Source organism: Heliangelus exortis, chromosome 1, assembly GCF_036169615.1.
Source record: "Heliangelus exortis chromosome 1, bHelExo1.hap1, whole genome shotgun sequence".
NCBI lineage: Eukaryota > Metazoa > Chordata > Aves > Apodiformes > Trochilidae > Heliangelus > Heliangelus exortis.
Window position 1 is genome coordinate 129,989,806 of NC_092422.1, and position 24,986 is coordinate 130,014,791.

The 24,986-nt window shown below is 38.0% G+C and overlaps 1 protein-coding gene across 3 annotated transcripts in view; it reads right to left on the bottom strand.

The window, feature by feature from the left end:
* The window catches only part of SYT1 (synaptotagmin 1), a 338,121-nt gene that overhangs the window by 113,606 nt on the left and 199,529 nt on the right, over nt 1–24,986 (bottom strand). For all 3 annotated transcript variants that reach the window (XM_071766359.1, XM_071766352.1, XM_071766370.1), the window contains one exon: nt 18,198–18,401. In XM_071766359.1, the coding sequence (XP_071622460.1) occupies nt 18,198–18,384 (187 nt within the window). In that variant the 5' untranslated portion in view covers nt 18,385–18,401. The remainder of the gene's footprint in view (nt 1–18,197; nt 18,402–24,986) is intronic.

The following is a 24,986-nucleotide window of genomic DNA, read 5'->3' on the forward strand; positions in this document are numbered from 1 at the left end:
GACGAAAGAAGGTCGAAAAAGGACAAGTCTTGATGAAAAGTTAATCACAACAGACTTCCATGAGGTGTTACAGCAGACAAGTTACTCTGCATATTCCTTAGACCTGAGAAAAACAGTCTGAACTGCCCACTTCCTCCTGCCATGTAAAATAACTGTGTGGAAAGCCAAAGACAGAACAGTGTGGTGCTTGTCAGGAGTCTGAATACAGACAGGTAAAGAGTGTCTTCGGATCTCATAGTTGTTCTTCTTCCTCCCTTTCTCAAGGCTCACCAGATTCATTAAAAAATTTGAATTAAGTAATATCCAGACTGCTAAAATGTTCAGTTCCAGTATGGCCTTGACCCTGTGGGACAGGCATGGCTCTATATTCCCGGCAAATTCTCCACAGCAGGCCACACTTTGACTTAGAGCATATTCATGGAATGAGAGCATGCAAGAACTATACTGTAGATATGACATTCTACTAGGGGCCAGCAAACTGACTCTTCCTACCATTTTTCACAAATGAAAAAATGAATCAGGCTTGAGATTAGAGCTATGGAGACTTATCTGCTCTTGGTTAGAACCCTAACCAGTGAACTACTTGCTCCACATAAGCCAGAAGCTAAGCCACTTCTTCCACAGAACAATGTTCCTGAGACCCTGGGTCTACCAGAAAGGATTTCTGCATCAGCCTCAGTGAAAGGGGTGAGTAAGGCATTCTCCATGCATTCTAACCTATAGCCCATAGGCTTGCTCTCTTCTACAGGGGGTGATATATGTAGGTTTAAACTGATTTAGGCTGAGTAAGATGTAGGCCGTATTCTTCCTCCCCTCATGACACTGCCTTAGCAACAATCCTTAACACAAAATAAAACACTATCAGCATTTCACTTCGCTTCTTTAGCCCACTGCAGTCCCACTAGTTCCAAAAATGAAAAGACAAGCTTCAAGTAAAAGAGCAATAGATGAGCTAGATAAATCCCATACTGGAAGTTGTTTCAAAATCATAGACAGAGGGCTCCTTTTTATATATATAACAAAATCATAACTGATTAAAATTCTCAAAGTTGTCCCATTAAAGTAATTTTCTTTGCTGTCTGGTATTTTTATAAACAAGTAGAGATCTGATTTGAGACCTGTCCATGGTAAACAGTTTCATTAATTTCAGCAAAACTATGCTGAAAAATGCTTGCATGTTTATGTCTTGAGGTGAACTTACTAATACACAGGCAAAAAGCACTGCATGTTTTTGACAGCATGACTTTAGCTTAGGAAATGTACATGTGGTGTTGCATAGAAAAGGGATCTTTTGATAAGTCGTTGCTAATTTTCAAAATAAATGTAAGCCTAAAATTGCTAATTGAATAGTTATTTTCATAGTATTTTTCTGTATGCTAGTGTGACATCTACTTCATTGTAGAAAGTTGCAAAAGTCACCTTCATAAATGAAACCCTATACTAAGGTGAATCTTATATGCTACACAGGCTGTTACAGAGGCCATGCATCTGAAAAAGTGTTCTCCTTGTGAATATTTGCACTGCTGGTTAACAGTGTTGTGCACTACACTAAAAAGCCTCAGGGTAACAGAGATATCAAAAAATTGTCTTTTCGTTCTCCTAAATATGTAACATTAAGGGAAGTTCAAAATAAAAAGCCTTTAACTTTATATAAGGGAAATCTCAGTAAGATATAGGTTCTCTTGGTGTATTTTATCACCCTGTCACACATTTCCTAGGGAATGAAAAGGAAACTGTCAAATACATTGTTGTTTTTACATCATAATTTGATTTCAGTGCAATTTGGAGCTTCTAGAGCTTGGTGCAAATGTAGCTGTATATACACTGCAGTAAGGACATCACATTAACTTGTTTATTATGTATTATTTAATTTACTAATTAGTAATTATTTTTTTATTGTTTGTGTATTTTTATTTATTATTTTTACTATTACTCTTTGTATTACTTTGATCCCACTTTTCTCCTACATTCACTGAATATATAGTACTCACACAAACTGCTTTTATAATGTATGAAGACCTTCTTATGGCTCAGACACCTGCAAATTCTTTAAATCAGCACAGATTGTTAAGGCACCATACAGATAGAATGGTAATTTATGGGTGGTAAAAATCAGATAAGAAACAAGACATAGTAAAACAGAAATTATTAAAACCAACATAGAACATCTGATGCAAAGTTTCTAATTTCTTCTAGACTTAGAATTTGACTGTGTTGGTGAGCACACACTTAATAAAATTAGAATCTTAACCATGTGCTGCCTTTGCTGTATTTTCAACAGCCAAGAAATGGAGCACAATAATACTGATTTGCCCAAATGACCTCAGAAATAAATCTGCAATTATTCTTCTCACTTTGTGATCACTGATACTGGCTTATTACTCTGCAAAACAACAAAATTAGGATTTATTTGGTGAAATCTCAAGAAAGGTCTCCAGAAATTAGTAGATAACTTCTGCTTATTCTGAGATGACATTTTTGAGTGTTTCTTATCAGACTTGTCACAAACTCTTGGATCTGCTAGGTGGTGAGGAGCCTGTCTTGGAGCTGAAGTGAAGGAGGACCTCATCAGTACTCCTTTTCAGTGGAGCTTCATAGCCAATGTTTTGTGTACATGCAGGAATATCATAGTACATGAGAAGTGCATTTGGCAGGGGTAAAAATGGGCCAGAGAGTTTTATTTTTACACTAAAATAGCCCTTAAACAATGATAAAGTTTTTGTCTCCATCATGTGGAATATGCAGTAAGTTTGGAAGTAACATTTTCCTGCTGTGACTAATATTCAACCCACCTCAAATCATATATATAACTTATGTTGGCAGTGCTGTCCCAGGAGACTCCACTAAAGTAAGTGAAGATAGTTTTATTTATTCAGACATATCATGGTAGAGGTGACACTTGATGGAAGAAGAAATCCTACCCTGGAGCAAAAATAAATGTCATTTATCTCACTGCTAATGGCTTACAGATCCAGTATCTCTGCAGTGGCTTCCACAGATCCATCCACTGAAGAGTTAAAAATAACACCAAAAAATAAACCCCATTAAACAGCTCCTTAAAAAAAGTTACGGTCAACATGTAAACTATATTCTGATCGCCCTTTTATCCCTCTACAAAAGCAGTTTCTGATAGTCATAAGCCTTGCAAGTACCTTGACCTCACATGCCTTCAAGTTGAGCCAACTCTCACCAGGGAACAATCTTCTGGAAGCCAAACTATAACCAATTTTCCTTTAGCTTCTCTCTCAACTTGGTAATGCTGCCATTTATCCTGGCTTGTCTCAATTGTTAATTATTATCTGAGGGTGCACAAAATTTTGCTGCTTGCAATTGACATTGCAGGGTTATATACAACTCACTTTTCTCACTCTCCTTCCAAAAATGTTTCTTGTCATAGAATCATAGAATTGGCTGGGTTGGAAGGGACCTCAGAGATCATCAAGTCCAACCCTTGATCCACTACCGCTAAAGTTACCAGACCATGGCACTGAGTGTCACATCCAGTCTCTTTTTAAATATCTCCAGGGACGGAGAATCCACCACTTCCCGGGGCAGCCCATTCCAATGTCTGATCACCCTCTCTGTAAAGAATTTCTTTCTAATGTCCAACCTAAACCTCCCCCGGCACAACTTGAGACCGTGCCCTCTTGTCTTGTTGAGAGTTGCCTGGGAAAAGAGACCAACCCCCACCTGGCTACCCCCTCCTTTCAGGGAGTTGTAGAGAGTGATGAGGTCTCCCCTGAGCCTCCTCTTCTCCAGGCTGAACACCCCCAGCTCCCTCAGCCTCTCCCCATAGGATCTGTGCTCGAGTCCCTTCACCAGCCTGGTTGCCCTCCTTTGGACCTGCTCCAGGACCTTGATATTCTTCCTAAACTGAGGGGCCCAGAACTGGACACAGGACTCGAGCTGTGGCCTCACCAGGGCTGAGTACAGGGGCAGAATCCCTTCCCTGGACCTGCTGGCCACGCTGTTCCTGACACAGGCCAGGATGCCATTGGCCTTCTTGGCCACCTGGGCACACTGCTGGCTCATGTTCAGCTTCCTGTCAATCCAGACTCCCAGGTCCCTTTCTGTCTGGCTGCTCTCAGCCACTCTGTGCCCAGCCTGGAGCTCCCCATGGGGTTGTTGTGGCCAAAGTGCAGGACCCGGCACTTGGCCGTGTTGAACCTCATCCCATTGGAATCAGCCCAACTCTCCAGTCTGTCCAGGTCCCTCTGCAGAGCCCTCCTGCCTTCCAGCTGATCCACACTCCCCCCCAGCTTAGTGTCATCTGCAAACTTGCTGATGATGGACTCGATGATGTCCAACCAGTAGCATAGTTAGTAGCAGTTAGAAAACATTTGAGTGGGGTTATGAGGTTACCAGTTAATGGCTCCAAGCTGGAATGTTCAACATATCCATCGGGTAAAGAGCAATCACTCAGAGCAGCCCTGTTGATCTTAAGCAAAAAAACCAGCTAGTTTTACACTCATGACTTCAGCCACTCACAAGAAAAAATAGTATATTTTACAGTACACTAGTCTGGAAGTTACTGAAAAATAAACATCAGTATTCAGTCTGCTTTTCTAAAATGTTAGCTGAATGCTGTTCACTCCTTCTTAGCAAGCTTTTTGTGAAGTAGAGGGAAAAGTAGAGAAATATTGGTTTATATTTATTCTTTTTCATCAAGAATATCCCAAGGCATCCAGCCAGCGTGGAGAACGAAGCAGAGACTAGCTCTGGAAGGAAATCTTGTGCCTCTCTCAGCTGTAAGCCAAAAAATTTCAGTGGCTTTCACTTTCTTCTTTCTTCTCTTCCTCCCATAGCGGTATTCTCTGTGACAGTCTTAGCATACCACAAACTGTGGGGTTGGTTTTGTTTTGTTGGGTTTTTTTTTTGTTTTGGTTTGGGTTTTTTGATTGTTTGTTTTTGTTTTCTGGAAAGATAGTAAGTATAAATGAGAGAAGAAGATGCAGTCTGATGAGGGAACTAGGAGACAGTAAGGAAAAGAGGCAGTAGATGAAAGACAGTGAGAAGAACTGGACTGTAAGTCACAAGTTACTTATCATTTACTTTCACATCACAGGTGAACTTTGATGCTTACAAGGGATACATCTCTTCAAGATACTCTGTAACAGTAATTCTCAGAACATGAGACCTCTTGACATGGAGATTGTGAGGACATCTACTGTCATTAGTGGTCATCTGTCTGGTGGAAGCAAACATTGCACCTTCTTGGAGAAAGAATCACTGATTTATTTATTTATTTATTAGTGTAGAAAAGGCAATTTTAAGTTCACCAAGCATCAGGATAGGAACAAAGATATTTTATAGCTCTCAGTTCTCCACTCCCCAGATGTCAGTACAAAGACAATACTGATACAAAACTCCCTATTTTCCTTGCCCCATAAAATGTTGTGGGGAAGCAGGGAGTATCAGCATTGCTTTGCTACATCAAGAATCCTCACTGACATTTCAGTGTCCTAACGGCTCCCAATCCTCATTCTGAAACTGCTGAATGAGGAAAAAACTGATGTAATTTAACATCCTCACGATGTGGGTACAGCTGGACAGTAAGTACATTCCCCTACAACTATAAGTATGGATATAATTGATTTTAGTCCTATGTTTGTATAAGTGTATTATAGCTTGTCTTTACCACTTAAAAAAAACAAACCAAAGAGACATAAGAGCATTTGTTAACCTACAGAAAGCAATACATTTTAGCATAAATGACTGATACTCCTAGTACTTTATAATTTCTCATAATACCTGGGGAAAGATTAAAAAAGACTGCCCCAAAAGAGAACTACCAATGGCATTGGAGGCAATCCTATAATTTTACTGGAAGAATTAAAGTGCTGGTGGAGTCCAGCCACCAAAAACTCCTGAACCCTGTGGCAGTCTGATGCTGACTTTCAGATGCTTCTCAGCACCCAAGCTGAAAGGAAGGCAGAACTGGAGGAACATCATATCTGCTCCTTGCTCACTGTCACAGCACTCCAATACAATCAACCAAACAGCTGAACAATTCACTAAAACCTATGGATTACCTAAACCCAGAAGAAAGTAAAAGCCCCATCACTTCTCATTATCTTGGATCCCTCTCAGGCACAGAAAGTGGCACCATGGTGGCCTGCTCCCTCCTGAGCCAGTAATGATGAGGAACAATGGTGGGGATGCGCTGATGCAAGGGCTGCTGTGCTTTTGAGGAAGCATAAAACCAAGGTCCAAAGCTTTTGCAGTGATGAAAGAGGCCCAGGGATTTTCCCAAAAGGATTGTAATGCCTTACAGCCCCATCCAACTCTCATTAAACTAAATGGAAAGAATCTCAATCACTTCTGTGGAAACTGGATGTTTGTAGGGTTGGCCCAAATCCCAAGTGAGATAATTACATTCTTCCAATGGTTTCCACTGGAAAAATTCAGTTCTCCCCTGTCCCAAATGATTTCAAAGTAGCACTCTACTGATCTTTTAAACTAAACAACTGCCCTATAAATCCTGTCATTTTGGACAACAGTCATGAAAATGTGTGTTCTGATGATAAGCCATGTGACAAAAAAGCATACAACTCTCAGCAAGCAGCTTACTAAGAGGAAATGGAAGGTAAAAAAAAATTACTGATATTTATTAAGATCTTAACAGAAATTAGCTACTACCACTATATGTGTGTGTGGTACGTCTCTAAAATTATATCACACGTACAGCTACAAGCTTTCAAAATAATCATTGCTGAAGTACAGTTAATTTGCATTAAAATAAGAATAAATGTAGTAGTTCATCAGGTAAACTGCAGCATTCATTAAAAATGTAAGTGTTTAAAGTCTCGATCCTCCAAACTACGTGCAGAAAATTTTTTCCAATGCACTAATCAGGAGCTTAAGGGTTAGTACACATTTAAATACTTTACTGGATTAAACCTTTTGAAATTCTAACATTTCAGTGCTAGAATTACGTCTGCATACTGAGATTATACTTCCATAGCTATATCAAGTAAGAATGTATTTGTGTTTTCTTTCATTTTATTTAGCAGAATGGTGTAGGTCAGTCAAGAGAAAGGCTCAAAACCAAGAAAAAACCTGTTCACCACTTTTCACTCACTCTGCACTGCAGGGTTCAGCAAGCATTGCTATGTCATGAGGGATTTGGTAATACAAATTCTTTTACCTAATGGGAACACAATTTAGGGGATTGGTTGTTTATTTTTAAAGAGGGTATAATTTCTGTTCCTTTTCTACCAGGGATTACCAAGCAAAATATTGAGTTCTACAGGGAAAAAAAGTCTTCTTGTCATCATAATTATAAAATTATAGCTAATTTTCTTCTTCTAGGTGGCACTGAGATGTAGAGATGTTGGACAGATTCACACACTTTTCAGAAGTCCAGCTGTCAGCAGATTCCTAATAAAAATGAGCCACTGCAAATGAAGAATGTTGCACAGTTTAAACACTTCAGTTAATGCATTAACAGAAGAGAAGATTTTTGTAACTGTTTTCTCTCTGCTGTTCTGTCTCTTCCTACATACCTACATTTATATCCTCTTGTATTTGTGTAAAAGCAGCATGCTTAAGAATTTTTGTAGTATACAAGCACTATCATGTGAATGCATGGCTGTTTCAGAAGAGTCAAGTCAATCTGATATTTTTTTCAAATGCTATGTTATAATCATTAATGTTATGCCTTGAGTACAGGTAACATTAAGCTTTCTTGTCTGTCCACTGGTCCTCTCCAATTCTCTTTTCTGTCATCTTGTCCAACTTGCTGTCCTAAGACTTAAAACTCATCAATAAATACCTCATGAGGCAAGAGAGTTCAGAAATTGGTGCTCTGGAACAGTTTCATATGAAGTTATTACCATTACCAAGTTTAATGTAAAATGCTACACTAGACTGAAATATGAACAGTAAACTTGCCTTATCTTCCTCTGTCCTCCTTATCTCCTACCTCCAAGTAGATCTGCACCCATGGAGTATTACAAATAGCTGACTCTGGGCCTGAGAACTGAAATGCTATATTCCAGTTTAGAGCTCATGCTGGCTTATAATTTGGTGTTGAGGTCTTAGAAAAGATTATAAAATAGGTAGTTTTGAAGGAGAAGTGGGGTTTGAAACCTGAAGAAGTCTGAATGTTGGGTTAGCAACTATATTGCTTATGCCAGTTTTCTCATGTGAGTTCTGGCTAGGAGAAACAGCAAATTCAGGTAAGGAAGGACCATAAAATATCTTTCAGAAAGTACAGAGATAATTATCAACATTGTTGACTACATTAAGAATGTACTGACTCTCTGTAAAATATTCCCTGTCTAATGGAATTTGACTGTCCAGTCCTGGAAGTTTCCTCTCCATTGGCATAGAGCAACATGGGGAATGGTCCTGACACATCTCTAGAAGGAGGAAGCTTCTCATGTGGAAATGACTTGCAACCCCACTGGCAGTCCACCAGCTTTAGGATACTCCTTTTCCCTTTTCTGTTCAAAGAACTGCCACCCCCACCTCACTGCATCAAATGAAGGGTTTGTGTGGATGCTTCAAACTGACAACATGAGAGCTGCCAGCAAAGGTTGAGAGGACTATCATTCAGGCTGCAGCATACAATACCCTGGTTCCTGGTATTCCTGTGCCTGAAGAAATCAAGGGATCAAGCTGGAAAACTAACTTGGATCTGCCTTTCCCGTGGGAACATCTAGAAAAGAAATGCAAGATTCATGGGGTCAGGCTCTGTAGCCTTTTGTGGGACATTTGTAAGGAACCCAAAATATCCAGTGCTATTTGTTTATTTTGCCCAATAGCATTTCCCAGCAAAACACATATGCTGTTCTTCAGCCAGGTCTCGAGCCCAGTGAGTGCCCTTGCTCTCCATGAGATTGTACATTGAAGCAATTGCTCTCAAAGTGAGAGATATCTGGTCTCTGAAAGGAACGTGTTTTCAGGCTGTGAATCAGGAACAGTGTGGCCAGCAGGGCCAAGGAAGTGATTCTGCCCCTGTATTCAGCCCTGGTGAGGCCACACCTCGAGTCCTGTGTCCAGTTCTGGGCCCCTCAGTTTAGGAAGGAGATTGAGGTCCTGGAGCAGGTCCAAAGGAGGGCAACCAGGCTGGTGAAGGGACTCCAGCACAGATCCTATGAGGAGAGGCTGAGGGAGCTGGGGCTGTTCAGCCTGGAGAAGAGGAGGCTCAGAGGAGACCTCATCACTCTCTACAACTCCCTGAAAGGAGGGTGTAGCCAGGGGGGGTTTGGTCTCTTTTCCCAGGCAGGTCTCAGCAAGACAAGAGGGCACGGTCTCAAGTTGTGCCGAGGGAGGTTTAGGTTGGACATTAGAAAGAAATTCTTTACAGAGAGGGTGATCAGGCATTAGAATGGGCTGCCCCGGGAAGTGGTGGATTCTCCATCCCTGGAGATATTTAAAAAGAGCCTGGATGTGGCACTCAGTGCCATGGTCTGGTAACTGTAGTGGTAGTGGATCAAGGGTTGGACTTGATGATCTCTGAGGTCCCTTCCAACCCAGCCAATTCTATTCTATGAAGATGATTCTATGATCTGTTATATGGGCCTATCCAAGGGCTCTTCCTTGGTATCCCTTGGTCTGAGAGATCAGTACCATTTCAGACATATCACTTTCCATCTTTCCCTTCTGGATAAACCTCAGTCTCCCGTTTCTGTGTCATACCGAAGAAAACTAAAGCATTTAACTCAGATTTGTGAATTTGACTCCTAGAGTATAGTTCCTAAAAGCTAAGTGCAAAAACTGAACATTTCTGAACCTTCTTTTTAATTGTGGATTGAAATGCCTTTCATATCTGAAAGGACAAACTTCCTCTTCCATTTTGGACGCTCTTGCTGTGACAGGGAAACAGTGCCAGCTACAGTACTGAAACATGCCCCTAGATGATAAAGGGGCTGTAAGCAAATTAGGGAGCTCTTGCTGAAGTTGCTAATTAAGATCAGATTCAGATTCAGAAACCTGCCCAGGAGCAGGCAGCTGGTTTGCTCCGTTGCCAGCTGGAACTCAGCCTTTATGAGGCAGTCATTCAAGTTCAGCAGCACAGCTTCCTTCTCCAGAATCACAGCAGAGCCTATCTATACCAAGATCCTTCTGAGATTTGAGGCCACCTCCACAGCTCTTACAAACTGGCTGTGTGTTCTGGAAGAAGTAGAGATTTTCAGACCTAGAACAGTTAAAGATGTCACTTGAAATACAAACTAAAAAAACAAAAGCAATGCAAGAAAGGATACTATGGACCTAAGGGGATTTATAACCCTTCAGGGAAGACTTTAGTTTGAACACTTCTCAGCAGCAAAGTCACCCAGTTCTATGTAAAATAGTTAACAATAACAACAAATTATGACTTTCTATTCTTCACCTGTGGCAACTTAGTGCTTCAGAATAACAGAGGCTACTCTTTGTTCCTATAAAAATGCAAGAGTATCTTCTAGCCTGCCACAGTGCCTAGGTACAAGTAGCTGAAGTAAGGATGGAATCAATCTTAACAGCAATTCCTATATTTTCATTGCCCATAAATACCACACTTTTATAAGCAGATCTATTAACTATAGTCCCAAGTGTTACATTTTGTTTTTCCTTTTTACTTTTTTTAATGCAGTATGCTGCTGAGAATAAATCTTATACAAATTCTCTGTTTTAAGTTCAGAACAAGAGTTCCATGAACTGTCTTTGTGGAGCATTTTCAAAGCAAGATTACACACTGAATTATAACAGATAATGGGTAATTTCTGTAGACACTTAATCTGCAGGTAAGTTTGAAAAAGACTAGCAAAGATTGTGTTTATTTTTTTGCATGGAAACACAGTTTTAGTGCACTTTGCCTCAGAAAAAGTAATGAAATGTTAAGATACATTCCCAGTACTGAAAGCAAGCCAGCAACCATGTTCAGTTTTCTGCTTGTAAATTGAATTCTCTACCCAATTTATAAACCAGTGGCACAACTTCACATAACTATAGTGCAATAAAATATCTACCAAAGTTGCTATAGCATATAAAATAATAATCACAGTGATCTGCTAGAGGAGACCCTTGGGGGTGCTCTGTCACCCCTTATCAAAACCCTGTCACTTAACCAAAAGTAGGTGCTTACCCCTGTTTCTGCTATAGATGAATTCCCTCCTCATGACTGTAAAAGCTAAGATGAACTGGGGGTTTTTTGTTTGGTTGTTTATGTTTGATTTTTGTTTTGTGTTTTTTTTTTAACTTTGACATTACTGAAATGTTCTCAGCACTGTGTATCCTTCAGGAGAACTTGCTTCTCCTTTCCCTTCAGATTACACAGCTCAAAACCAACCCCTGTTTCTGAAAACAGTGTTTCAGACACATGTAATCAATAATGTATGATTCTGTTTGACTTTCAGGTGATGCTCCGAATATGCTTCTGGCTAAGAGAGAGGATTTCCTTTTAGATGGAGCAGTGAACTCTCAAACTGCTGTAGAAGATGAATGGGTTCAGCATGTAAGAGCCCCCCACATGCTGGAGATAGAGGATGCTGCAGATAGTGCTCTAGTTCACATCATAGGACTCCTAATTTCTCCTTTCCTCCTTGGCTTCTCTAAGGAGCCAAGATAATGGCCAGAGCAGGAATAGGATCCTCTCTGAGACCTCAGTGTGTCAGATGTGGGGGTTGAGCTTGTTTTGGTCAGAGGGGACGTGTAGCCTTCTGGTGAGCACCTGTGCTTGCTGGTGCTGAATCAGGCTCTGGTCTGCAGCAGAACTTTTGGGATGTGCTAGAGCATCTCATGCCTCTTAACAGCCTGAGGTTCCTAGCTCAGTCCTGTATGAGGATCAAACTGGCAGCTGTCATGAATCCAAATGTTTAAGTACAGGACATATTAAAGCAATCCCATCAGAAGCCACATGAAAGTAACTCACAGATCGTTAAAAATTTTCTTCATTACAAAACCAATTATTAAAATATCTACAGAGTATAATTTAGCAGGCTCTCATACCACATGCTCTTCCTTCCAGACAAGGATTTTCATCCATGTTCTGCTTCGTAAGTTTTTCATTTCCATTCCTCAACCCTTCAGTATCTGCTTAGATGCTACGGATTTAAAAGCTTTATTTTCAAGACTCCTGATTTTAAGCATTCAAAATATGCTGGACCCCTAAAAAAAATGATGGTATTTTCATATTATGAGTGTATAAAATAACATAACTGAATTGTTTTGTCTCATGATTTTTGTGTCTTCTTAATGTTGTGGGCAGTATTTTCAAGGTTTTTTTTCTATCAGCAGGTGGTTTGGAAACTTCTATTTAATTAAATTTTTTTTTAAAAATCTGAAATTCTCATACAATTACTGAACTCTGAGAGTGGGGGGATTTCAGAGAAAAAACAAAGTAATCTGAGATGTGCAGTTAAATTGCTATATTCAGAAATAATTATTTTCCCTCTTTATTATTGTACTGTAATAACTATCTCTTCTACTTGTTCCGTGTTTCAAAATAAATCTTAATTTCTGATTTCCTCTTTTTCTATCCCAGTGTAAAAGCTGCATGGATTTGCTTGGCATGATCAACTGCCATGATCTGATGATAGAAAGGGAAACAGGAAGACTGGAATTTATGGCATCCTGCTTCCTTCAGCAAAGTTCTTCTGACTAAACATCAAGAAACTTCTTTATTTATTCTCCTCTAAATCTTTCTTTATAAGTCCTCTTCGACAAGTTAACTAATCAGAGTTTGCCAGTGTCAGATTGCTCCTAAGCTGAGATCATTGCCTATTGTATTGACAAATATATATATAGGTACATGTCTATGTGTGTATATTTAGGTATCGATATGGAAATGCATATATATATATTCTTCATGTTCTGCAGCCAGGCAGCTATTCCTTGCCTTACATTTACACAGAAAGGTCTTTGGAAAAATCCTCAATTTTTTCCTGGCTAACCTAAGAATATCTGAGGCAATAACAAACACTGGTATGTGCAAATGTAAATAATAGCTATTGCTGAGAACTCTTGTGTGATTCTATGGTATTTGTGTCCCTCTATTAATCTAGATTTGAAATATGAAAGCATTTGATTAGCAGTAATTTGCTTCTTTTTTATGAATTTAGGAAAGAACATGACCTCCCTTCCCTGTGTCAGTGATGCTTGTACTCCAGGAACCATTAGGAGAAGCAGTGAAATGAACAGCCTGAATTTACTTTCTGCAAATGATCAATTAGGAAGTTGCATAAAAAGGAAGTTTAAGAAAAACCCCATTAACAAAATCCTAATTGTTCTAGTAACAGAAAAATTCTTTAACATGTCCTTGATAATCTTGGTGCCAAATAAGAATGACATGAACTAAGAAATCAACTTTAGAGGGTAAAAAGAACTTTTAATACACCCTTAGCTGATCAATCAAGACAGGCAGAAGGACCAGCACAGAGGAAGAAATTATGAGGTCTGTTTAAGATGACTGCTGAAGGGGGAAATTTAAATTAAATGGCTGAACAGCTTACTATATTTGGTAATTTACCCAAATAGATCTACATGTCCATACTATTAGGATACTATTAGAATTAATGTAGACCTCAGTCTTACAGTTATTTTTACTTTTTTTATTACAATTTCCTTTATAGCCTCCAGTCCTGTTTTATTTTGACAGTTATTCACTAAGCCAAGGAGAGGTAAATAAAACTTTCTGTGAATATCTGCAAGCAGAATGTGAAACTAGTCTGCACAGAACATCAGGTTTTAGCCTGAATTGTCAGAGCTTTGAGCTCCTGGTTTGGTTGATTATCAGTCAGTTCAACATGATGAATCAAATTTAGCTCAAAAGAACACCAGCCACTGAGGCCAAATAAAGTTGCAAGCCAGCCAAGCATTTCTGAGTAAGGTTGGTATGAAAATTTAACTTTTTATCCAATTCCAATGTAAGACAGCAAAGAGCATTAGAAATATGCAGTAACTTCCTATTAAAGAGATAATGATAATATTCTGGATTCAATGCATTCAGTGTCACAGCTATTCAAGATTATATGAGAAGCATTAACAGAGTATCATTATTGTTCAGTCAGATCTGTCCTGGAATTTTATTAGATTTTTGCTGTTTTCTTTACCTTTCTGGCAGAATGAAGTCCTCTCTTCATACAGGAATGTATTCTTAGGAAACACAACAAGATCACTTTGTTTTTGAAAAGATGCTTTTTAAGTAAATGAATGCTGATTGATGTTTTATTTTTGTAGGGTTAGTATCTTGACATTTTAAGCCTCTGCACAAAAGCTGTTGCTGTCTTGCATACCCATAGTCATGCCAGAATTTGCTTACTCTAAATGTGTGCCAGATATTTTCCTAGCCCACAGACCAAGGCCCAGATAGAAGAGCAGTGGGAGGGAGGAAGGAAAGAATCTGTATCTCTTAAAAAGTCTTCTAACGCAATTTAGCTTTCAGATGTGTAAGTGCCATTCTATCTGCTTTGTTTTCACTCTCTTCCTCAGGTGTTGGAATTGCTACATTTAAAATATGAAGTGTAAAAGCAGAGATGGTGCCTTTTTGTCTCCTGGCAAACAGCTTGCAAACTCTACAGATTAAAGATAAATTGGGATAGAAACTAGGAGAATCAATTAAGGTAGACTGACTTTTATACACAATGCAGTTATGAAAAAATGACTCTACAATGATTATGCAAATCAGCCACTCACAACCAAAATGTAGGGATTTACATAAGAGAGAAAAATTCTTCACAGTTACGCCTCAGTAACCTTACAGGATTCTTGCACTTAAGTTGTGTGACTCATTGGAATAAAATTATCCCACCTGCTTTATCCTGAGTGAAATATGTGTCAGGACATCACCATTCTGAATGATATGTGTGCCTCTGGAAGCCTACACTCACCTGCCACAAAATGTGGAGTATGTTCAACTTTAAAGAGATACAAACCAATGAATAAACACAGAATTTCTCATTGTATCTATCAAAATGTCAACTAAGTGTACCTACTGAAGCACTGTTTTTGAAATATATGTGTACTAGCACAAATGGGTCCTCTCTTCTTCTTGGAACTTTTAGTTCCTCGTTCAATTAAATTCATACATTTTTGACAGAGTTATACTTTTCTGGTACATATATTAAAGGAGGAAATCAGTATAATTTAAAGTGCACAGACCTTATCTTCTAGTTTTGCAAAGTGAAATCATAATGGGAATTCTTATATTTTTAGTTAGGTAAGCATTCCTAGACTATTCAACTTGTGATTTCCATGTGTCCTTCAAAACGTATTATTTTAAAAATATGGCTGTTCCATTCTAAGCCACAATAAATACTCTTGTAAAGAACAGTATTTATTCAGATGGATATAGTTTGCTATACCTTTATTTTTTCATTATGTATTCCACTATTTGAATGTCATGTGTTTGTGGGGTTTTTTTAATATAAGCATGACTTACTATTATGTAATGAATTGGTATTATGTAATTTCTATGAAAAGCCTGAAAAAGGAGATTATATATAAATTAGCTCCTACTATAGCTTCACTTTTTTATCACTCAAGCCAAGATGATTGCAGGTGGGTGTTTTCACAATATGGGAATACTCAATCTATCATATATTGATTAAATCATGATAGCTTATTTTCCATCTGCAGACTTCTTGGGCAGAGGCAACTATATCATTTAATTCTTTCTCTCTTGCACAAAGACAACAGCACTGAAAAAACCCCACTCTTGCAGTAGCTACTGAACTTTCAAACTTCCCTGTCATGTATGGGTGCTTGAGACCTTTGGAAGTTTCAAATGAGAAAATACAAGAAAACTGGCTTGTCACTGGTCTGCAAAGACTGGACAAGTTTCTGGCTGTGGCAATCTACTGCCATGTTGCAAAACTTAGATCTTTGTTTGAATTTATAAGATCTCAGTTTAGATCTCAGTTTTAATTTATAAGAGGAAAATTCAATCCATGGTCTTGGAAGTGTTCTTAGAGCCATGTGTGTGTGCTCTACAGATCAGGCCTGTTCAGTATCTTTATTCTCCCTCACACAGCAGGAAATTCTCAGGAAGACACAACAAAAATATTATGGATGGAACTCTACTTCTACTCTGTTTTAAGAGAGTCTCAAAAAATTTGCAGCCAGCAGTAAGAGGAAAGGCCTAACAACTTTTCTACCACAATTAAATGCTCAGGTTTTTAATAGGCTAACAACACCTCACTGACAACTCTCTATTGAAACAAAAATAAAAATAGGAAGGAAATGCCACAATCTTCCAAGAGGGAAATGAGGTTTCCTCTCCCCTGCTGCCCCCACTATTTTGGAGGCCTACTTAAACTTATTTGGTGATCTGTTTTTGTTAGTTTACAACGGAGACACACATATAGACCTGTCAATTACTGCCCATTCCCACAGGATTTGTTACTGGGGAAAATGGAGAAAACTCAACTTATTTGTTATATAAAATGATCCAGTATGTCAGCGGTACTATTTCATATTTAAATATCTCATAGAAAACCCACACCTACGCCCTTTGCTACACCTACCCACACCTGCTGCTTTGTAGTACAATAAACATTCAACTTTTCTTGTTGAAATAGCATTTATTCAGTCCTGTCTGGAAAAATTCTGCAGACTGGACTTGCCATTTTTTTCATTTTTGTTTTAAAAAGCATGCAGCAAGGCATTCAAAGTTCCTGTCTACCTCCACACCTACAGATGTACTAATTACCCTCATACGGGAAACCACACTTTTGCTATATTTAAATAAAAGTCTAAAAATAAAAGCATAAAAGTGTCATCTGCCTCATCTATATAACACCGGGAGATAAAACTTAAAAGACACGGGTTTCAAATGCTGACCATTTATCCTTCAATGTTTTCTTTACTTTTTCCTCTTCTTTTCTCTTCTTGTAGTTTTGTTTTTTGCATGATATCATCAGGCAACTTCATTTCAGTATGGTCTGCACTGGACTGTGTAGATTACCAAACTAACAACATATGAACTTCTTACCACTGTAACACCTCTATTCTTGCAAGTGAGAACTTTGAGTGACAGAGCAAGGCTGTTTGCTATCAATTTTACAAAACTGTATCTGCCAGACTGCCAAGATTAATTTCAGAGATCAAAAATCGATTAATATTATAATTTATCTGTCATTATCAGTCACACAACATTTCTATACTCAAATGATAACCTTAAAAAATGAAAAGCCTTGCATATGGTAAAATACTTCCCTGAAAACATTTTACATTTACTTATTCTTCTGAAATAAAAATTATTAAAGATTGACTGTCTCTTTAATACCTACTATTAGAACTCACATATACATACAGCCTTCATGTCTACAAAAGGGTTAAAATTTCCTGCTTGTATCATTAGGTAATTTTTCGGACAAGTAATAAAAAGGCTTTTTTCTTTATTATATGAAATGTGATTGACAATGCTAAATTAGTTGTATATTTAATACCAGTGTATGCATACTAAAACATATCAAGCAGGTTCAAGAACCCTAGCATTACCATAAACAACAGCAAAAAAGCTAATGATTTTTTCTTTTTTTATAAAAACGTGAACAAGCTGAGACTTCAACTTTGAATCAATATTTCCTAGCACAGACCAAAAAAAGGCCTGCTGACTTTAACCTTATTGACTGCACTTATTTATGCTGATACTTTTTGAGTATTCTGCATAGGTACAGGGACTCATGAAAACAATGTTCAGTGGCTGATTTAACAGAATTAATGAGTGCGAAAAGCACTGCTATCTTCACAGCTTACTGATGTATTATACATATTTCCTTGTTAAAAGCCACCTCCTAACTTTTTCTACATTTTCTAACCCCCAAAGATACATTGTTTCCTCTTCTCTCAATATTTAGAAGTTCTGGCCAAATTTTGCATTACGGTAATGTCTGTCATAAACATGAAACTCTTAGGTCTTACTGTTAGAACATATTACCCTTAGTGGTCCCCATGACCACTGTGAAGTTCTGCCATTCCAGTTTTATTAATTCAGCAATAATTCATCTTTAAAAATTACCAAGACAATCTGACATACCAAGAACAGACTCAAATTAGATGACTTTGAGCCTATTTTGTCTAGAATTACGATTTTGTCTCTAATTAATTTTGTACTTCAATTAATTTTGAGGACCTTACTAAACCGGGTTTATTATTCTAGTTTTGATTTAAAAATATTTACTATGCTGCCTAAATAAACAAAAAAGAAGAAAACGTCCAATAAATACAAAATCTGGAAACAGAAGCTTTTTAACTGATCAAGTTTTACTTACGTGGAATTTTGTTCAGTTCATTCATGAACTTCTCTTTTAACTTAGAAAATGCATCTTCTTTTCCTCCTCCTCCTCCTCCTCCTCCTCCTCCAGGACTGGCTGGCTCAGTGACATTGCTTGCAGGGACTGCTGCTATTGTGGTGGCTGGCGGTGCTGCCAGGGCCTCATGATGACTTTCACTCACCATTTTCACTCCTGGGTAAGCTGTTGGAATAAATAAATCACAAAAGATAATGTTTAAATCATTAAATAGATCTGTCAGCAATAAACGACTAAATAGGCAGAATATCACTTGGTGCTCATGCTTACTGGGTAAATATGACTGCATCAGCATATTGCACCATGTTCATCATAAAATATTTATTTGACAATAGAGACAAGTCTTTACATGGTTAATTTCAGCCAGAATAATTTTATTCATTAGAGTTCTCCTGCAACGGTGTTGCATTTTTTACTGCTAAATCTAAAAACTCAAAATTATTTTAAAACTCTCATGTAGATTTGCCTTTTGGTCTTCAGTTTTGAAAGTATAAGCAAACATGGTAATAACTACCCCCTATGTGCAAATTTCACAGTGTATTTTACAGAATTCTTTTTCTGTGACAGCTACAGAGGTGTGTCATAGCCAAAGTTTTATATAAAATAAATGAAGTTATAAGATATAACAACACTTCAAATTTCATGTCCAAGTAGTAGCCTATTTTTTCCTGTTGAAGCAACTTGTATATTATACTTGAATTGATTGATGCTTTTTATTTTCACTATATGAAGGCAATTTTCCTTCCAGTTATTTTGTGTGACATTTGCTACTGACAATATTCTTTTAAATTATTCAGATGTCTCATTGTTGTATTCATGAAGCTACAGCATCTGTAGGGTACCTAAACGCAGCCATGTTGAAATAACTGAGAGGCTGTGACAAACACAACCCCATATCAGCATATTTTTAACTTCATGTTGACAACTGGGCAAAATTTTTCAAAACCTTTACTTGAGGGTACCTGGCAAAGAAAAGAATTTTTAGCCAGTAGGGTGAAGGTGAGATGAGATACACAAAGTAATTTCAGCATCACAATAAGGTTGGCCGGCCACATCCTAAACATCACTTATCTGAAGAATCATTCTGTTTTTCTTCAGAAAACCAGAGGGAGGAAAGGTTTGAGAGACAACAAACATTCATTATTGCTCCAAGCGTACGAGTGCTCTTAGCCCCAAAAGATGTTTGTCCTTTGAATTGAGAAAGTTAAACATCACCATAGAAAAAAAAAAAACCAGGCAACACATCAAAATCAGAGGGGTATAAGACCACTCAACTGCATGCAGTAAGATAAATCATGAGCTTTCCTTCCTTATGTGACTGTTTTCATGGATGTTGCTGAGAGGGCTCAAATCAGTAAATCAAGATGAGGATTGACTTTTTGTCCTTCAACTTTACTTCTATGAGCCCACAGTCATGAAGAACACAGGCACACAGACATCACTGCAGGCAGAATGAAGCTTTTGAAACCACCCTCATGATTACTGTCTTTAAACAGGGGTTTGCATACAAAAGTAGTCTGGAATAGAAGCTATTCTCCAATCCTGTCATGCAATGAATAAGATTTTAACAAAATAGTTTAACTAAATAGTTGGCCTTGCTCTGAAGAGGCAATTTGGTGGATCTTTTGCAGAAATGATATTGATGCAGCACTGAATGAAGCAGTATTCCCTGCCTGCCCATTGCTAATACCTTTGCCCTCACAGTCTCTAGCCTAATATAAAATCATGTTGATGTTTACAAGGAATATGTGTATGACACAGCTCCATAAATATTTCATAAGCATGCAGTCTTATCTATTTGTCTCTAACAATATGGGAGCAGCTCATGATCTAAAGCAGACCAAATTTGATGGAATGATTCCAGTTAACATCCATGAACTTTGGCTCAAGTTTGATGTCTGTGAAGATTTCCTCTCTTGCCTCCCAAAATAATAATCGGGAAAAACACGTAGTGCTTAATTAACATGCCAGCTCTTACAGACTAGATTTTTCCATATGCTCTGATGAATGCCAAATATTATGAAGCAAAACATGCAGAGCCCTCATCTGTAAACCTTAGTGCTGCTTTGTATTATAGCATTTTGTCAATGAATGTCAGTTAAATCAGAAGAAAAGTTGTATGATATATCATAATTAAATAAAAATAAGATTGCTTAATTATAGTATGTTGCTTAATTATTTCAGGCCTGACACTTGACTATTTTATTTTGTAATGGAAGACACAATTTGCAGTGATGACTTTCAGCTAATTAAAAATTAAGGCAAATGTAATTTATTTTCTTCCAGTTTTGGAGCTATATTTTGAAAATATAGTCTGAGAAGAAATCTGAAGTGTTATTTTTCATTTCTTTAGAAGAAGGAAAAAATAACACAGTATTCCTCTGAGCTCCAGGAACAATCCTTGGTAGAGTCCTAGTGCATTTAGATGTCACTAAATCTAATGAGGCATGCACAAACGCTTTGAGACTTGCTATAGAGCCTTCGACCTTTACACACCATCCCAGTATTTTAAATAGGTGTGAAGAGGCTGAAAAAGAATCTCGTCTCAGAAAAAGCTTTCTGCAGTAAAGAATTTTCTGAAGAGCATACACCTGCATGGAGAGGTAACATCTTGTGGCTGTCTTATTGTGATGCTGCAGCTTTCCACAATAATGGTATGAAGTTTGTGGTATCGTTAGAGAATGCAGGGTACTGGGTAATTACATCTAAATAGTCTTTTTACAAAAAGAAGGGGTTACTTAAAATGCTGGAGTGCACAGCTGAAAATAAAGATCTACAAAATACTAGTAGATTTTCTGCCATTTATGAAATGGCAGCTGCAAGCAAAAATTCCAGTGCAGTGTTCACTACAAGTGATTGTAGTTTTGTATCTACAGCTAGGTATGAAGCACTAAATGTTGCATGTGCAACACGCAGTCATAACTAAGAGTACATTTGTACTTCTAGATAAAAGCATTCACATGCTTCTATAAAACACAGCAAAACTGTATTTCCTGGTCATGCCAATTCTTTGGCATATCACTGCCTACCCATCCTAGTGGCATAGAGTCAAAAAATATGTAGAATGCTCCCTCTTCTTTATGCAGAATGCTTCTCTTCTTTAAACAGAAGTAGCCAAGTATTGACTGAAAATCCAGAGATGACAGTTTGAACCCTTGTGGAACCACACTGATCCCTATGTAAGAAAAATTCTGACAAAAATTAGTATCAGATCAATCTTCCACATAACTTCCACACTATTTCCTCTGAAAAGGAAACATCTGAATAATAAACAAATGCACTCTGGAGAGTCACAAGAAGCAAGAGATTTCCTTATGGAATTTCGAAGTATTGGATGGTATGGATCCTGACAATGAGTTCAACTGGAATGCACTTAAGAGACAAGTAAAGTAGCAACTACTCTTAAGAGAGGAGTAAAGAAGAGGAGTAAAATTTCAGATATGGAGCATGGAGTAACCTCTGGAAATCTGAAAGAACGTGTTTTAGGGATAACTGTCTTAGGAAACATTCGGGCATATCTGATGTAAGATGTGGTGGGACTAATCCCATGGGAAAATTTTACTTGCTTTACATTCTTTTTGAAAAATAAACTGAGTAGTGAGAAAATTAACGAGAGATATGTGGGATGTTCTCAGTGATTCATGTGAAGGGGATTTTCAGGATACGGAATAAGAGCAAATTTGAAATAAGAACAAAACTCAGTGCAGTGTATCATCTGGCAAATCATGGGGAGATTTATGATAGAATTACAAAAAAACTCCAAACAACTCCATTAAAAAAAAAGCCCGAAAGCATAAAAAAGTGAATTTATATGGTTTCTGTGAGGTTAAATTACAGCAGGTGCTGAAGGATTTAGAGAATAGTTAACATAACGGAAATAAAATCACTGACTTTGCTTCTGCATGGCAGATTCCAGATAATTTAATTTTGTTCATTTCTCCTCTTATATGCTGAGTACAAACCGGGTGGAGTAAGACAGCAAATCATTTTGAGACACTGGAACAGGAACAGGTTGTGCAATGAAGTTGTGGCTGTCCCCTCCCTGGAAATGTTCGAGGCCAGGTTGGATGGGGCCTTGAGCAACCTGATCTAGCTGAAGGTGCCCAAGGGTTGGAACTGGATGATCTTTAGGGTCCCTATTCGTACCACACAAAAAATTAAAAATCTATACAATTATTAAAAACATACACTTATAGTGTTACTATGAGTTATTGTATAATTGTCACTAGTTTTTCAATGTTTAATGCTGCAGCTGTAGTAGAGCTGGCCACTGTACCTCAGTTAGCGTAGGATCTGACTTGTTAAATGACTTCCCTTTTCAGAATCCCAAACATGTTCACCTCTACAGTTACACCCAGATTCTAATGTAATTACAAAACGTATTCAAGAAGGAAAAAAAATCACATGATAACATCAGTTGTGTTCCTCTGTTATTTTTGTTTACAGCCCTGTGCACTGTTAGAGAAAGGAACTATGAGCTTTCAATGCTGGTATGTACAGGGTAAGTACGCAGTGTTACTAGAAGATGGTTTGACACTACACTGACAATTTACCCTATTCTATTAGGCTGTTTTTAATGAAATTAATTCATCATTAAGGAGATGGGAACATTACCAGAATGTCTAAAGATATCTGCACTAAATGATCTCTTTTTAGATTTAAGTATTCTAGGATGTTAATAATGTATCTTTTACTCATTCATCTTCCTACTAATGAAATATGCTATCTTTCTAGTTTCAGTAATGGACATCCATTTTAAAAGACAAGCTCAGAAAAGAAGCTTTCTTGGCTTTTTATAAAGATGGTTCTGTAACTACATTTTCAGAACAAAGGAAGGTCACGGTAAAGACGTCATATCAAAACAGCCTTTTCACTACTACCACAAAGGCTTACAATTCAGTCCAAATTTAGTAATTCTTAAGTGGAAGTACATGAAAGGCTCAACATTCTATGGGGAAAAAAGTTTTGACGGGGGGAGTTTGGGGGGAGTTCAGGTGTTCTGTTTCTAGCAATGCACAAGAAATGTGTGAGCAACACCCCACAGAATCACACTCTCAGTGGATGAGAAACATTTCTCCTGCTGCCATATGTGAAAGATGAAATTAGTTGATGCTTTCTAGATCCCAGCTATACGTTAGCTCTTTAAACTGTTATCCAGTGCTTGCTACTAATACCACATTAGGAGTTTCATTGGCTTGACTGAATGAACAAGATAAAGCACCTGTATCTCTCCCCAGAAGACCACAGCTAATTTATTGCACAGTTTTAAAAATCACTATGCTGCCATAGAAGGTCCTGCAGCAGGATGGAGGAATATGGCACTGTAGGTAGGAAGAGGACCAAGAGATGCTGAGTCAGTAGGGATGAGGACCTCAGATACAGGGAGGGGGACATGTCTGAGTCTTGCTTACAAGTGTAAGCAAGTGAAGGGGAAGGAAGGGGTCAAATACCAAGTCAAGCAAAAGTGCTGCAGCTCTTGGTGTGGTAGCAGAAAGGAGAGCTTGGCATAAAGACTTTTTGGTATCTAGTCAAAACTGTTAGTTTTGACAGCTAGCTAGGTTGAGTTACCTACACCACAGTCCTAGACCAGGCAAAATCTTCCCACTATTAGTCATGAGCTCAGAACAATTCTTCCCAGTCTGCTTAAAACAGGAACAAATATTTCAAGAAAACACCTGAAAGATACTAACTTGATGACCACATCTCAAATAATCTTTTTTTTAGTAGGTTCAAACATGTTTTTTGTCTCTCTTGAAACATCAATTCAGTTCTTATTCCAAATGCTTCTAGCAGTGCAGCTATCCAGAAATTCTGTGCATGTAGCTATGAATTTCAGCAGCGTCCTTCTCTAGTATTGAGACAAAGCAACCGTAAGAAGCATCTGAAAAGTCATGAGAAGGTGAAATATTGTAAGATTTCCAGTCTAACATTCACACTAAGAATCTATTATCTGAGTATGAGTTACAGTCAAATAATACACAAACCTTCATGGACTCTTCACTTTTTGAATTCACTGTGTATTTAACAAATGTAGCATATATGTGGAATGTGCATAGAATAGTTCACAGTTCTCTGTTACGGTAAACACATTTTATTTAATTGAAATCATTATGGCATTCAGTTTCATCTCTAAGCATGTCTCAAAGCTAGCGTTATAATGACACAGAAAATTACCTGCCCAGTGAACAGCATAGCCTCAGAATATTCTGTGACAGATTTCGTCTCCAGTGTGAACACTGGAGAAAGATAAATTCCTCAGTACATGGCACAATCCACATTTTTCTCTTTCAGCTTCCTGGTCACCCATTATTAAACACTGTGGAACTGTTAAACGTGCAGGGCTCTGAAATACCTTATGCTGCAGTCTGTGCAAGACAAACTTTGGCTCCTATTTTCAGGAAGAGCCTCAGTCTGATCTGTAATCTATGAACAGCTGTACATTTTGCAGTACCAAGCTACGCAAGGTGATCTTTTCAGAGTCGAACCTTAAGCTGCTGATAAGACCACTGTTAATTTAAATGAGAACAGTGAAGCCAACGTTATTATCTTTCAATCTAAAAGCTGTAATATTTTGACTGCACAGGAAGGAAGGAAGGAAGGAAGGAAGGAAGGAAGGAAGGAAGGAAGGAAGGAAGGAAGGAAGGAAGGAAGGAAGGAAGGAAGGAAGGAAGGAAGGAAGGAAGGAAGGAAGGAAGGAAGGAAGGAAGGAAGGAAGGAAGGAAGGAAGGAAGGAAGGAAGGAAGGAAGGAA